Raw genomic sequence first — 14,904 nt, 5'->3', positions numbered from 1 at the left:
GGAGAATAAGAAACAATATAAAAAATTCATAGTTCCCGGGAGAGCTTTGCGGTGGAAAACGCGTACCTATTACGTTTCGTGTTTTTCGGCGATTATTTCATTTCCTTACAGCGCAGGTAGTGTTGTAATAATAAATTTATATTGAACACGTACGTTTCATGGCCAAGGGCTTTCGTGATGAAAATTTCCCGTCGTATTTAATTGGCAGTAAGTCTAATAGGTCAGTTATAACAACGCTATCGATCGTTCCAGTTTTGCTAAAAACTAGCATAGGTACCTAATATATAAACCTCGATACTTTGTCTTTTGTTTGGTCAAATACTCGAATTAACGAGGTTCTCATATTTGTTCGTACAGGGGAACTGATGTAATCCTCTAAGGGGCAAAGTCAAATAAAACGGACTACAGAGGATAGTGTGTCAATGACAAACACGTGTACTACTTGAGATAGTCTGGCCACACAAGGGATTTAGTATTAAAGTTTTCTTGGTTTTATCCTTGTAATAAAACATATAAAAACTAACAAGTAAGAAATAAACCTTTTTTTTTTTAGTTTTGAGTTTTGTACAGTGATATTTTGAGCAAAATACTCTCAATCCACGTCGTACAGTAGGTGTCTAGGGAATCGTTATAACATTAATGCTAACTAGGACGATATTTCGAAATGTGTCTGGAAGTGTATAACCAATAACTACAGCTTAAGAATAATTGTAATTTTTTAATAAGTCACATTTGTTGATGGACATCCATGGGCGATAATATGCGGGTTTTGCGGAGCGTCCATTGCGTAGACAATTGGATTAAGAGCTAATCCAATACTATGGGTGGTATGGGAGACTTGTGTCGCAATTACCGCCATATTGCTGGCAGTAGCGTTCGTACGAGACTCCACATACGTTACTAGTGCATCAACCATCACCACTGTTTGAGCAACCATATAAGTCTTCAGGTTTTATACGTAAGCAGTCAGCATGAAATGAATGGCACATCGAAGGAATATCGATATCGAGGAAATCATACACCGGATACAAATATTTATGATAACCTACGAAACCTAATATTGTATTAGATTACATTAGGATACTTTATGGCTTCGGAAGTCACCCCTTTAATGCAGCACAAATTACGCCTAATTAAAAATACTAGAGGTCCCGCAGTAGTCGAAATTCGACTATAATTAATTGGAATTGTAAGTTTGTACACTATTATGATTGTATTTTATACTTCTATAGTCACAAATTTCGCCAAGACTACACTACAAAAAATATTAACAAAGACAAACAATATTTAATCTCAATTTGACACAGACGTCAAGAACAAAAGTTTGACAATAAATAGTATGCATGCGTGTGTGCGTCAAATACATGGTATGTAGTGTGTGTAATGTTTTCTTTATTGATTTAATGTATCTTTTATGCATTATTTAAAAAAATATTAGCATTGTGCACTGCTTCTCTATATTCTCTATAAGTATGCAAAATTTCATACTCCTCCGTCCGCGAAAATTTCGTAAAAAGGGATACAAAGTTTTTCCTTCACGTATTAATATATAGATTACGAGTATAACATTATAACCTTATTTATTATTACCGAAAGACAATTATGACTATACCACAATCTGTTTCTACGGAGTTCATAAACTTCAATCCGATATCGATTTTATCAGTCGAATCATGTTCGGCAAGCGCGTCCTATTGTTGATTTGCATTTAAATTGTACACTCCGAGGGGCTGAAAATGACATCGTGCCAATATTTCAGACCTTAAAACAGGGCCGGTAACTTGGATTGGCCGAGAGTGGTTTTTTTTTCTTCTTTTTAACGAAGTAATAAAAAGTACATTAAATATACTACTACATTTGACAAACTAGTATGTAAGAGTTGTAATATTTTCTGAACATTGGTATTTAGGTATACTTTAACTATTTATATACTGATATTTTTATTTAATAATACGCTTTGTATAACCAACTATCATCTTTAGTTATTTAAAAATAGAGTTTTACGTTTTATTCACTGAAATTCAGTTATATGATTTTAGCGTACCACCATTATTTACAAAATCCATCCATGTAAACTATTAGGAAATTATTGGTGTCATTTAATGTTGTAAAATTAATTAATTATCAATAAGTCACTGTCACTATAATTATAATAAACTTTACGCGTCAATATCATAATTGATTCGCAACAAAGTAACATTCATTATTTTGCAATTTACAAACAACAACAAAATTGTTTATTACTTTTATTTCACCTGAAGCGCAAATCTATTACTAGAATTCTAATTATCATCGTCCACAAACAAGTTAATAAGAAACTTCGCGATTCTGTGGACGCTCCCTCGTTGAAATTAATCGGGAAAGTGAATCGCCCTTCGGAGGCTTAATTAGTTCCGTTCGCGTGATGACGCATTCTATTCTCGTAAACAATACCCTAATTGACGAAAGCTTTAATGACGGGCAGATAATAATGAAAAAATATATAGCAGAGGAAAATTCTATCTGGTCATATATGTTCTCATGAAGTACATTACGAACTGAGTAAATGCATAACAAATTGTACATTACATTTAGAAGAGAAAAAAAACAATGAGTGTAGATAATCTCTCGCGAAAATATTACGCACTGTAAGCTTAGTTTAGGTATTTTCTGGTGGGTTGAGATCATTTCGTGACAATCTACTCAAAAAAGGCAATTTATAAGTTAAAAAATAATAAGATACCCTTCCGTTATATAATAAGGCAACTGAATTTCAGTGTTATTCTGCTTCTGACAAATGCCAAGACCAATTCACCTCTGACCTTTGAACTTAATACAGATATAACGAACGAGAACATAACCCGGGTAGGCATGTGTGTCCCTTATTTCGAATAGGTAGGGATTTCATAAGTGTCTTACAATCTCAAGTCAGTGTTTTGTAAAATAATATAGATTAGTCGAAAGTGAACACCAGTTACGGCGGGATTATAAATCAGCAGAATCATTTGTAGGGTAATAATATTATTCTAGAAATGCTATCTAATGTATTGATTTAATTAATTAGGATAAAAGACTATTAAGAAAGAATGAGAATTAAAACAATGGTTTTAAAAATTCCTGACAGTCCGTCTGGCAACAGATTTTGACTAACTAACACTGTGCAAGGCTACTGCTTTTTAATTATTGATAAACCGAAACAATCTAGAGATTTTGTAGTCGTCGTGGCCTAACGGATAAGACGTCCGGTGCATTCGTGTTGAAGCGATGCACCGGTGTTCGAATCCCGCAGGCGGGTACCAATTTTTCTAATGAAATACGTACTCAACAAATGTTCACGATTGACTTCCACGGTGAAGGAATAACATCGTGTAATAAAAATGAAACCCGCAAAATTATAATTTGCGTAATTACTGGTGGTAGGACCTCTTGTGGGTCCGCGCGGGTGGGTACCACCACCCTGCCTATTTCTGCCGTGAAGCAGTAATGCGTATCGGTTTGAAGGGTGGGGCAGCCGTTGTAACTATACTTGAGACCTTAGAACATGTATCTCAGGGTGGGTGGCGCATTTACGTTGTGGATGTCTATGGGCTCCAGTAACCACTTAACACCAGATGGGCCGTGAGCTCGTCCACCCAACTAAGCAATAAAAAAATAAAAAAAATTCTGTGACAGAAATAATAAAACTATAACAGTACCATGCGAGTACATTATATTCCAAAAACTATTAAAAAATATTAAAATTTGATGTAAAGAATACCTCAAGCAATTAATAATAGACTGGTTGAAAAATAATAAAAATGCCTCTCTATTATCAAGATTACCAGACTGAATATTGTAGTGAAGTATGGCAATGGATAGTATTTCTCAGTTCGATATTTTAAGGTTAGTTCTGTTTATTGACCCAATTCACTACGCAGGCTAATTCCAGTATGCAATAACACTAAATTTTTATGAAAACATCCACGAAATTGAATCAGTGTTTGTTTGAGCGGTACTAAGTCTTCACAGCCAATTTGTTTAATTATTAATTAATCTACTCAGTCTAAATAATTCCCGGTCGGCTACAGAGACTGAATTTCACAAAATTTCATTATTGAGTTATGTTTAGACCATTCCCATTAGAAGCTTATTTTTACCGCGTTTTGAGTTTAGTTCTGTTCATCTAACGGTCAGGGGTACAATTTCAAAACAGATTTACTGGTGGTAGGACCTCTTGTGAGTCCGCGCGGGTAGGTACCATCACCCTGTCTATTTCTGCCGTGAAGCAGTAAAGTAATGCGTTTCGGTTTGAAGGGTGGGGCAGCCGTTGTAACTGTACCTGAGACCTTAGAACTTATATCTCAAGGTGGGTGGCGCATTTACATTGTAGATGTGTATGGGCTCCAATAACCACTTAACACCGGGTGGGCTGTGATCTCGTCCACCCACCAAATAGCCTCTCAAGGCTATCAGCATAGGTAGGAAAAAAAAAAAGGCAATAAAAAAAAATCCTAACTTTAATTTCTGTTGTTGCATATTTTTTATGTACCCTGCAGTTTGTGTGTAAGCGAATTGTATGCACTGATGTAAAAAAGTGTTTTCGTTGTCTTAAAATGTCCTAAAGTATATCTAATCTTGTTAAATGTTTCCACTCTCGTAGTTGAAGGACGAATAATTCAATACGTAAATCTGCGGTCGTGCAATATATCGCAAATGGAGAAACTCATAGACCCGATGAAATTCGCATCTAACAAACATCGTCGGGAAATTCGCAACTAACAAATTTAAATTAATTACCTAATAAACTTTAAGATAATATTTTCAAATTTCTCACGTGGCTCAGAACTAGATAACATAGAAAATGGTGAGAAAGAAGTTTTATTAATGCTTTAGGATTAGTGTCGTATTTAATACAATTGATTTGAAACATAAATCAACTACAACAGAGTAACCTACTACAAACTTTAACTAACAACATTTTTCACTGGAAAGTAGTGTAAAATTTTATGTTCTCCTCGTTTTACCAAGTAAAACCAATATGTAGTAAATCAGAGTGGATATTGGAAGTTTGCGTTTGCCGGCTGAACAATGTAACTAAAGTACCCACTTCCCACCTCCGTTGTAGTAGCATAATGTGTAACAAACAATAAGTACGTAAAAAGTGCACTTAATGAAGTCTTCACTTTACAAATGTACATTTCATTACCAACGCTACTAACGTATGTTTTGGGAGGCATCATGCCAAAGCAATTTTCATAGTAATTCAAGTCTATCCGAATATTTATCAGACGATACAAGTCTGCGACCTCTTTGTACTATTCCTATTTCCTAGTTATACTAAAAGTATTCCCAATTTTTTTTTACTATAACTTGTTGTGATGAGTTTCTTTTTATGTTGCCTACAAGAAACCGCTGACAGAAATAAAGTTAGGTGATTTCGTTTTTTAATTGAAAAGTTTAAAAATCCAGAATAATCGATTCGATGTTAATTGGAGCTGTTAAAGTCGTACCCAGACTATCAAATAGTTACCAAATTTGGAACAAGTTCAAATTCCGCAGACATATTATATCTAGGTATAACAACGGACGCATAAACAGAAATCGGCAACACTCGGCGCCAGTGCATCTAAGTTATAAAACATGGCGTCGAGACTGGGCACGATCGATGGCGACCTCTTTACCGACCAATGCACCAAGCCGAATGCCCGGGCAAATCGACTCCACGCTAGCTAGAAAGCATCCTATGTATAATAAATTCGCTTTAAACTCCCGTTTGTCTTACGTAATTGGCTATTTCATGTAAAAAATTCTATGAAAGTTTTAATTTCAAATTGGAATATATCCGATGTGTTCTAATACGAATATTCTGTGCTTTTCATACATATAATATTATACTGAGTATACACAATCAAATAACAAATCATTAATATTGTTAGGAAAGAACGTTCCCCGAGTAAATTGTTCCTTTTGCGTACATACAAGACTATAACCCGCGTGGCGTTGAGCCATTACTGAAGTCCATAGACAAAATAGCATTTAAATATGCTTCAAATACAAAGCAACGAGAAAGCCATTTTATTTACCATTGTTTTACAAGAAAACGTAGTTTTCATGATCCAATATTTTATCTATGTAAATGTTCTATACGAAGGCAAAAATGTTGGAAGAGCTGTCTTTTTACAAAGTAAGAACAACGGATATTGCTCGGAAACAAAACGTAAAAGCGAGGAGATTCTATGACCCATTTTTATATAGAAAATGTCAGTTTAATATAAAGATGATATTGTTTTAGTACCACATTACCTTAAAAATATTGTTTATACATAGCTCTAAAGTTATATACAGTTTTCCGTGTTACCACTTTTATTCATATACATAATATACTCGTAGTTTCGTTGTCATTTAAAATGTATCAATCACTATACATTGCTTTCAAAACCAAAGAGATAGCGTGTCTACGAGAAATCAATACCCCACACCAAGTGTAGGGGAATCGGAGAATCTATACCAATTAAATTAGTATGAATTTGATAACGGAAACTTGTAATCCTACTATTTCTGTAAATTATTAAAATGGAAAGTTCAAATCATTTTGATTTACATTAGACAATTAATTCATAACAATTTCAAATCAGAGTTTCGCAATATCATATCTCTACTCTACTTTTTCATAGTAACTGCTGCGAACATTAGTGGTTGTATAATATTTAAGACTTCATGACGTTCTGTAAGTAGAATATAACGTGCTTCACCCGTCCCAATATCGCCTCATTTCCTTCGAAGTGGCCTTCGTAACCCTATAGTCGGATTTTTAATTAGACGAAGCCAGCTGACAGTAGCTAATGTCACTTCGTAAAATAATGTTGCTATATTTAAAGTAATAGTGATGCGTTCAGTTCTCGTTCAATCACATGAATGAACAATGAGTGTGAAGAGTTAATCATTTCAAACTATAAAAGAATATTATTTATATTTTACAATAAAATTGTATTAAAGTGCTCCAATATATGTTACTAGTAGTATTTTTTATTTTCATTACCTAGCTATAATTGTTATATTTTATACATCTATAGTTTCAACTACATAATGATGGATTGAAAATAGGACAGTCTTACAAGCTTCCTCGCAATGTTTTCCTTAATGTTTAAAACACTCTGTATTTAGTACAGGTAGATACTATAGGAACATAATATTTCGTCGAAAACTCGTTGGTATGTACAAAGCACGGCTAAAATTCGAATCCCGTACCCGATATCGGCAGTTCGGCACACTAACTATTCATTAGACAATCGAGGCAATTTCATTAATTCAGGAGTTTTTTCATGCATTCACTTTGTCACAACGCTATTTTTATTTCATCAAAAACTGACAACACAGTAAACGTCAGTTGACTTCGTTTAATAAAAAATCCGACTATACAAAATATTCTTTGTCGTCAGGTAGCTTATCTTGTCGAAAGGCACGCGCAATGACGCAACTTATTATTTCGCCTCCTCCAATTCTACATATACAACAGCAAAATTTATAGGTATTATAGGTTGCGTGGTAACGGAGGTAGCAAGTTACATAAGGTACGCAAGCTGGTGCTTTTTCATAAAAGAACTGAAGTACAGTTTTAGGACGAAAAAATAAAGCTAAAGTTTCTTCATTCGGTGGCTATGCGGATTTTGGTAATGTCGTTCTAGATTGTATCGTAACATTTTTGCAGTCATTAAATTATGTAATTAGTTCATGCTATTTGTAAATAAAATAATTCAGTTATGATAGCAAGTCGTATAATAGACGCAATCAGGAATAGTCGTATTTTTTTTTACTTTTGCTTTACATTTTCTTATTTATTTTTTTGTATTACTGAGTTAAAAGGCTTTTAAAATTCGTCACGTCTGTTTGTCCGTACGTCATATTCCCTTAATAATAAGCGAACTCATTTTCCCATTAAAAATGTCTGTGTGGATTTTAAAAATGAATTACAATTATGAAGCTATTCTTTTACTTTTTGAAGAATTGCAAATACAAAATACCATACTTCAATGTTGAAGTAAAAAGCAACATTTTGATTTTATAAAATAAACTTTATGATTTTAAAACTGTTTATATTTTTATTTCGACATTATTTGCTACTTTGGAATTAGCAATTGTGGTATTATATTAAATGAATGAATGAATGTTTGAATGGTTTTGTTGTAGTATCCGTTGCGGTACGGTTACTGAGTTATTTGGAAAAAAGGGAAGCCCTTGCGTAAAATTATCAAAAACGTATACACATAAAATTATTTGAATTTCTAAGTAAGAGTTTCCACGTGTTTCAAAAAATTGCACATATTTTTTATTAAGAAAACACACACTGCGGCATCTCATCACTTTATTTTTCTATAAACATTATAATAGTAACATTATTTAAATTAGAGATCAGACTCTGAGAGAAAAAGAACTAACCGTCTACTGTTTCCTCGGGCGCTAACGAGGTGGCCGCTTCAACGACGTAATTAAAAAGCTTCAAAAGATAGCTCTCCGGTTGACGTTTAGACGATCCTGAATAATTTCCCCATTAAAAGGGTGTTACACAACATCTATGTTCGCCACCCACGACAGTGCAAGAGTTACGCACACGCTCTCATTCCCGACATCCTGCGGGATGTGCGGTCATTTGCGTCAATGGCCATGAGGACCTTAGCCTCACTATTACTTAAACGTGTAGACGATCTCTCAGACGACCCCGACTAAGATTTATGGCACTTGTCATAACAATGGTCGCGTTACTGCAAATGGTTGGAAAGCTCTAACGAAATAAAACGTCCGAAACCCAGTACTTAATGTAAACTTGAATTATTTCGATGAAGTTTCAGACTAGATGAGACCTAAGAGAGATAAATCTCAAAGCGAATCTGCCGTATTTAACTGACAAGATTTATTATTTGCAAATTAAAAAGAATAAGTCTTTTCGGGGCAACTTACGTAATCGTCACACGTTGAATAGAGTTGTGGCTCTGTGAGAGTGACGCTGAAAATCGGACCATTAAGTGTATTCATTCATTTGTAGTATAATAATGTAGTATGGGTGCGGAAGGTCGCTTCTGTTCATTCAATTGGTTCAAATTATGGTTCAATTTACATTACTTTATTAGTAATGTGTCGGATATTTTCCGATCTGCTATTGAATTGTTTAAAAATAATTATTGGGACACGGGACAGAACGAGGCTAAGCCGCACACGTTGGTAATTCTATTTGTTTGCTTAGACAGCTTTTATTACAATGCAGATAACACTTTAAATGCAAATTAAAGTCGTCCTAGTCTAAAAGATAAGCAAGCGCCTTGTGTGCTCGTATCAATCGATGCGAATATGCCAGAGTTCAAATACCGCAGACGGGTACCGATTTCTCTAATGGAATACCATGTATTCGACTTCATGTATGAAAGAATAACAATTCGGGCTGGATAGTGTTGCAAGCTCGCGCCGGCAAGTTCCACCATCCGTCTTATTTTTACCACGAAGCAATCACGCGTTTCGATTAAAAGAGTGGGTCAACCATTATACAATACAATTAAGTTTTCGACCTCACGTCTCACGGTGGTTGATGCCATTAATGTTACTATATCTATGGGTTCCGGTAAATACACAATACAAAAAAAAACTGTCAAGGTGAGTGGCGAGATAAGCCGACAGGTGGACAGTGGGTCAGCCTGCCCATAAACTCAAATAAAAACATCATTTATTTAATCTGTCTGTCATAAAACTTATGTATCTTAAGTGATCGCAGTTGCCCACGGATGTACGTAACCTTGGTTGGTGATGATCGCGTCTTGGAGCGCGTGCGTCCTTTGACATAAATGCGGATGCGTTCAATTTGCGAGACGACCACTATCGAACCGCACTAAATACAGTGCAAGGTCTACATTACTGTACTTTACGAATTATATTAGCGAAACTCCCGAATTTTATATAAAACTAGCTGACCCTACAGACTTCGTAGTGCCTCACTCGATAAATAAAAGACCTAAACTTTTGTATAAGATAAACTTAAAACAAACAAAAGGAATCCGTCCAACGGGGGAGACATCAAAGGAAAAACAAAATCTAATATAATTTCAAGCATTTTCAAATTTATCTACCTTTTAAACCTTCTCTGGACTTCCACAAATAATTCAAGACCAAAATTAGTCAAATCGGTCTAGCCGTTCTCGAGTTTTAGCGAGACTAACGAACAGCAATTCATTTTTATATATAAAGAAGAAGAAGATAGATGAATGTTTCAATGGAAAGAACAAATCGAATTCTATTCAATTTTTTAACTACTAAACTATAAAAGTAAGCGCAAATATCATATCTACGCAGTTTTATATAAATTTACAAGTAAATCATAACAATTTTAAGTGATAGGTCCTCCTTGTTACAAGTACCGGAAACAAACATATGGAACAAAACAAATATACTCACCCATTCCTTAATTCCATAATATATTTAAAAAAAATTATCAACTTCGAATGAGTGTTGAACCCGAAACTTAATGGCGCAATAGCCAAAGCCGCCTTCTTTTCATATTCATAATTAGCCTATAATCCCTGACATGTCAAGTTTTTTATAATTTTCCCTCTTATTTTTTTGACATTTTGAAAAATGAAAACACTTTTTTATTGCCTTTGTAGGCAGACAAGCGTTTGGCCCACCTGATGATGAGTGGTTACCGTCGCCCATGGACTTCGGCAATGTCAGGGGCAGAGCCAAGCCACTCCCTACCTATTAATAATCTCTACAATCCTCTTTTGAAGAAAGACATGTCATAGCGCTCGGAAAACACCGTGGAGGGGAGCTCATTCCAAAGCCGGGTGTTACGTGGCAAAGAAGATCTCTGGAAATGCACTGTGACCGCAGTGGCTCCAGGTAGTATGGATGGTCTCTACTCCGGTGACGGGCGCTGCGTTGGTAAAAACGAAATGATGGAATCATCTCCAACAATTCCTCGTAGCTATCCCCATGGAACATACGGTACAAAATACAGAGGAAACAGAAGTCCCTCCGCAGACTCAGAAGTTCCAAACGATCCGAGAGAATGGGATTATCGACAATTCGAATGGCTGTCTTTTGTATGGAGTCAAATGAAAGTATCTGGTATTTGGAAGCCCCAGCCCAGAGGTAGGAGCAGTATTCCTCGCGAGGCCGGATCTGTGCTTTATAGAGCACAAGTCTTTGTCGAGGCGTGAAGTACCGCTTCGCTCTGTTGAGGACTCCGAGCATTTTTGACGCCAACTTAGCTTTGCCCTTCAAATGACGCTGATATTGGACATCGCTCGAAATATCGACCCCAAGTATGCCAATACTCTCGGTAGGTTGCAGGGAAACTCCTTTGAATTGCAGGACCATGCCAAAGGGGTCCTTCTTAGCAATGAATGCCCTATTACACATAGACTATTCCAAATAAAAATTATTAAGCTTGTTAGTGCCAAAAGCTACTTAGGAAACAAGTCGGTTGACAAACAGAAAAATGATACTAATTTGTGCTTGGCCATTTATATGGAAGTAGATATCATAGTTTTATGTAGAATGCTTTAAAGCAGTAGACAATCTTTTAGTTGTTTCAAAAAGTAACTCTTTATTTTGCTGAAATCAAGGCTTGACGTTTTGCGAGTTTAGCATGGCCCACAAGACATGATCGAAACTTGTGTCTGAAGTAGTGGAATATATAGTCAACAGTATGTAGTCATTGTCTTTGGCATGTACCACCTGATTCTAGAATAAAATTCCTTTTTTTTTTTTATTGCTTAGATTGATGGACGATCTCACAGCCCACCTGGTATGAAGTGGTTACTCGAGCCCATAGACATTTACAGCATGCCGTAAATACCGCCACCCACCTCGAGATATAAGTTCTAAGGTATAGTTACAACGGCTACCCCACCCTTCGAACCGAAACGCATTACTGCTTCACGGCGGAAATAGGCGGGGTGGTGGTACCTACCCGTGCGGACTCCCAAAAGGTCCTACCACCAGTGATTACGCAAATTATAATTTTGCGGGTTTGATTTTTATTACATGATGTTATTCCTTCACCGTGGAAGTCAATCGTGAACATTTGTTGAGTAAGTATTTCATTAGAAAAATTGGTACCCGCCTGCGGGATTAGAACACCGGTGCATCGCTAAATACGAATGCACCGGACGTCTCATCCTTTAGGCCACGACGACGACATCCTATTCCTCTCCTATATCCTCTATCCTATTCCCCTACAGTTGATCACCATAAGAAGTGTGAGGTTTAAAGGAGTAATTTTCCATAGGCAGTGACTGTGCAATGGTAATCAGTTACTATCATATGAGCCATTAATTCTTCTGACTAATGTACTAATTAAGAAAAAAAAATCTTGACTACATCAACTTTCATTTTATTATCATCATCATCATCAGCCTCAAGTCATCCACTGCTGAACATAGGCCTCTCCAAATCCACACAGCTGAACCTGATTTTCAGCTTTACCCATCCACCTCTTGCCCGCAACTCTTCGAAGGTCTTTAGACCACCTAGACATGCAGTGTCCCACTTTATTTTATACTGTTGAAACCAAGTGAGCTGACATTATATAATATCCACTCAGATGAAAATCTTTCCTTTTGATAATATGAAATTAAATAATATTTCCTAAATATCTTACAATATTATGTAATGGGATGCATTGGAAGTAAATATTTTCTTAATATAAATTGCAGTATCTATATTATTAATTATATATATTCTATTCTAGAGGGCATATAATGCTTAAGTAAATAAATATATTTCATAATTCAATTTTATCTAAAAAAACTATTAAAAAAGTTGTAAAACACACTATGAGAATAATTTTGAATAGATACCAATATGAGAAATGTGAATATAATCATGTGAAATGTTCTCAGTATGCTGAAGAGTCTCATTACAAGCTTCCATTTATTATAATTCTTTTTTAAAGAAACAAATGTTTTATTCAACTAGAGTTAAAGTTTTTTTTGTTCACTATCATTTGCTGTCCGTACAGTATTTTATGTTTATTGCTATTTAGTCTTAAATGAGATATTAAGATATACTTATATAAATGACCAATAACCATAATAAGGTCAATTACATTCTTTTTCCCATTAAAACCTTGTTCGAAAAATCAAGTATAGGCATCTCCTGTTACATAATTTTCTATGCGTGCTTGTTCACAATTAAAGTATATAGTATAATTATTGACCGGTAAAATATTTCTTCATACATAAATACAAAAACACAGAACAGTGTGAATAGTATATTCTCAGGACTTTTAATATCAGATGATGTTCACAGGCGAAGAACACTTCGCAGCATAACTACCTGACTCTTTATTAAGATAGGTTTCAGTTACAAATCATAGAATATTCAAATTAATATTAAATTCGTTTCTGGGGCGTGGTCTTCTATGATTTTACGTGCCGTAGAAGGCTGAATAAATTCATTTATCTACACATTTTGACATAAATTGTATAATCTTCATGGAACATCATTGAAATCTATAATAAACCTAGTAAAAGCAAAGAAAACAGGCAAAAAAGTAATACTTACATCAAGAGATTCCTTTGACGCCATTTTTCACACACAAACAATTTGACATAAATTGACGTTTGATTGTCGGCAACGAAAATCAATAACAAGCCGTTGGCGTTCGGAAACACTAACATCATTGGTTACCATGGGGTCAAAATGAGCGCTTTTTTAAATATGTAACTCGGATAATATAATTTAATATACAATAATTAAGGTCGTTTTAAGAGCCTACCGTTAGTGATCATCACTCTGCCCATTCCTACTGCTTCGCAGTAAAGGAAACCGGTTTGAAGGATGGGATAATTGAAAGTTAAACCTTATGCGTCAAGGTTGATGGTGGCTTTGTTGTAATGTATGTAGGCTCCAATAACTACATAACACCAGGATGGCCGAGAGGCTGTTCCCCCGTGTAGCAATAAAAGTATATAATATCACTAAGTTAACTGTGTCGTGTAATCTGGGATAACGATACATTTCACGTGCAACCCGACTCGAGACTGCTACTACTTCATGGCTGAAATAGGCAGGGTGGTGGTACCTGCCCGTGTTGACTCACAAAAGGTCCAACCACCTGTAAGTAAAATTTGGCATCGTACAATAAGATTGCAAATTCCTATGAAAACTTATTTCTTTTGATCACACATGCTCACCATAAGTAACACCTATGTAAAATATACAATATGCAATATACGAGCGAGTGCTCAATGGAGCTTTACGGGATACCATTTGAGTATGGGGTACTCATCAAATTAAATTAGAATATCTATTGACCCAGCATATTTCCTTAATATTACCTATGTGCCAAGTCCAAATTAATCCCCAATTAGTATACCACAGACGTCATGAGCTGAAGAGGAAATACACAGGTGAAGAGAAATATATGTTGTTGTATCATGCAATGCGGCTGTGCTTTTCTTCAAATCTAATAGGTAGACACCTACTATTTTTTAAAGCTAACTCGTACCCAATAGGAATGACCTCTTAGACAAAGGAGCAACGTTGTGTCATAATAATTAAGCCCGCAAAAATATAAATGTGTGCAATTACTAATAACACCATCCTGCCGGTTTCTGTCAAATAAGAGTATGGTCCTAGATAAAGGGTTGAACGTGACGTTTATCCTATAATATTAGCCTGAGTTTTTCGCTGGGTTTTTTCAGTGGAATACGATTCTGATCCGGTACAAGATTCATTCAGCGACTGCTCTAATGCGCTCACATGCGCGCGAACATTTGTACATTGTACGAATGTTCGCGCGTATGTGAGTGGCCGTCAGACATTCATTCACAAACTTAGAGGCTACGGCTGTGCAAATGGGTTCGGTATTCAATTTGCGAACCCGTTTGCGCTTCCTCCTACACTTGTTTACGAATGTCTAACGAATTTCTCTTCTTTTTTAATTCTTTTTTTTTT

At 35.6% G+C, this 14,904-nt stretch overlaps 1 protein-coding gene across 5 annotated transcripts in view; it reads right to left on the bottom strand.

Annotated features, from left to right (window-relative positions):
* Positions 1-13,577, bottom strand: part of Atpalpha (sodium/potassium-transporting ATPase subunit alpha) — a 51,831-nt gene extending 38,254 nt beyond the window's left edge. For 3 of the 5 annotated variants that reach the window (XM_028184946.2, XM_028184944.2, XM_028184945.2), the window contains exon 1: positions 13,510-13,577. In XM_028184946.2, the coding sequence (XP_028040747.2) occupies positions 13,510-13,533 (24 nt within the window). In that variant the 5' untranslated portion in view covers positions 13,534-13,577. The remainder of the gene's footprint in view (positions 1-13,509) is intronic. The other 2 variants (XM_089738459.1, XM_089738458.1) reach the window with 2 other exon arrangements.
* Between the last annotated feature and the right edge of the window lie 1,327 nt (positions 13,578-14,904).

This window comes from Bombyx mandarina, chromosome 25 (assembly GCF_030267445.1).
Source record: "Bombyx mandarina strain Sakado chromosome 25, ASM3026744v2".
NCBI classification, from domain to species: domain Eukaryota; kingdom Metazoa; phylum Arthropoda; class Insecta; order Lepidoptera; family Bombycidae; genus Bombyx; species Bombyx mandarina.
This window is presented reverse-complemented; position numbering and strand designations above follow the sequence as displayed.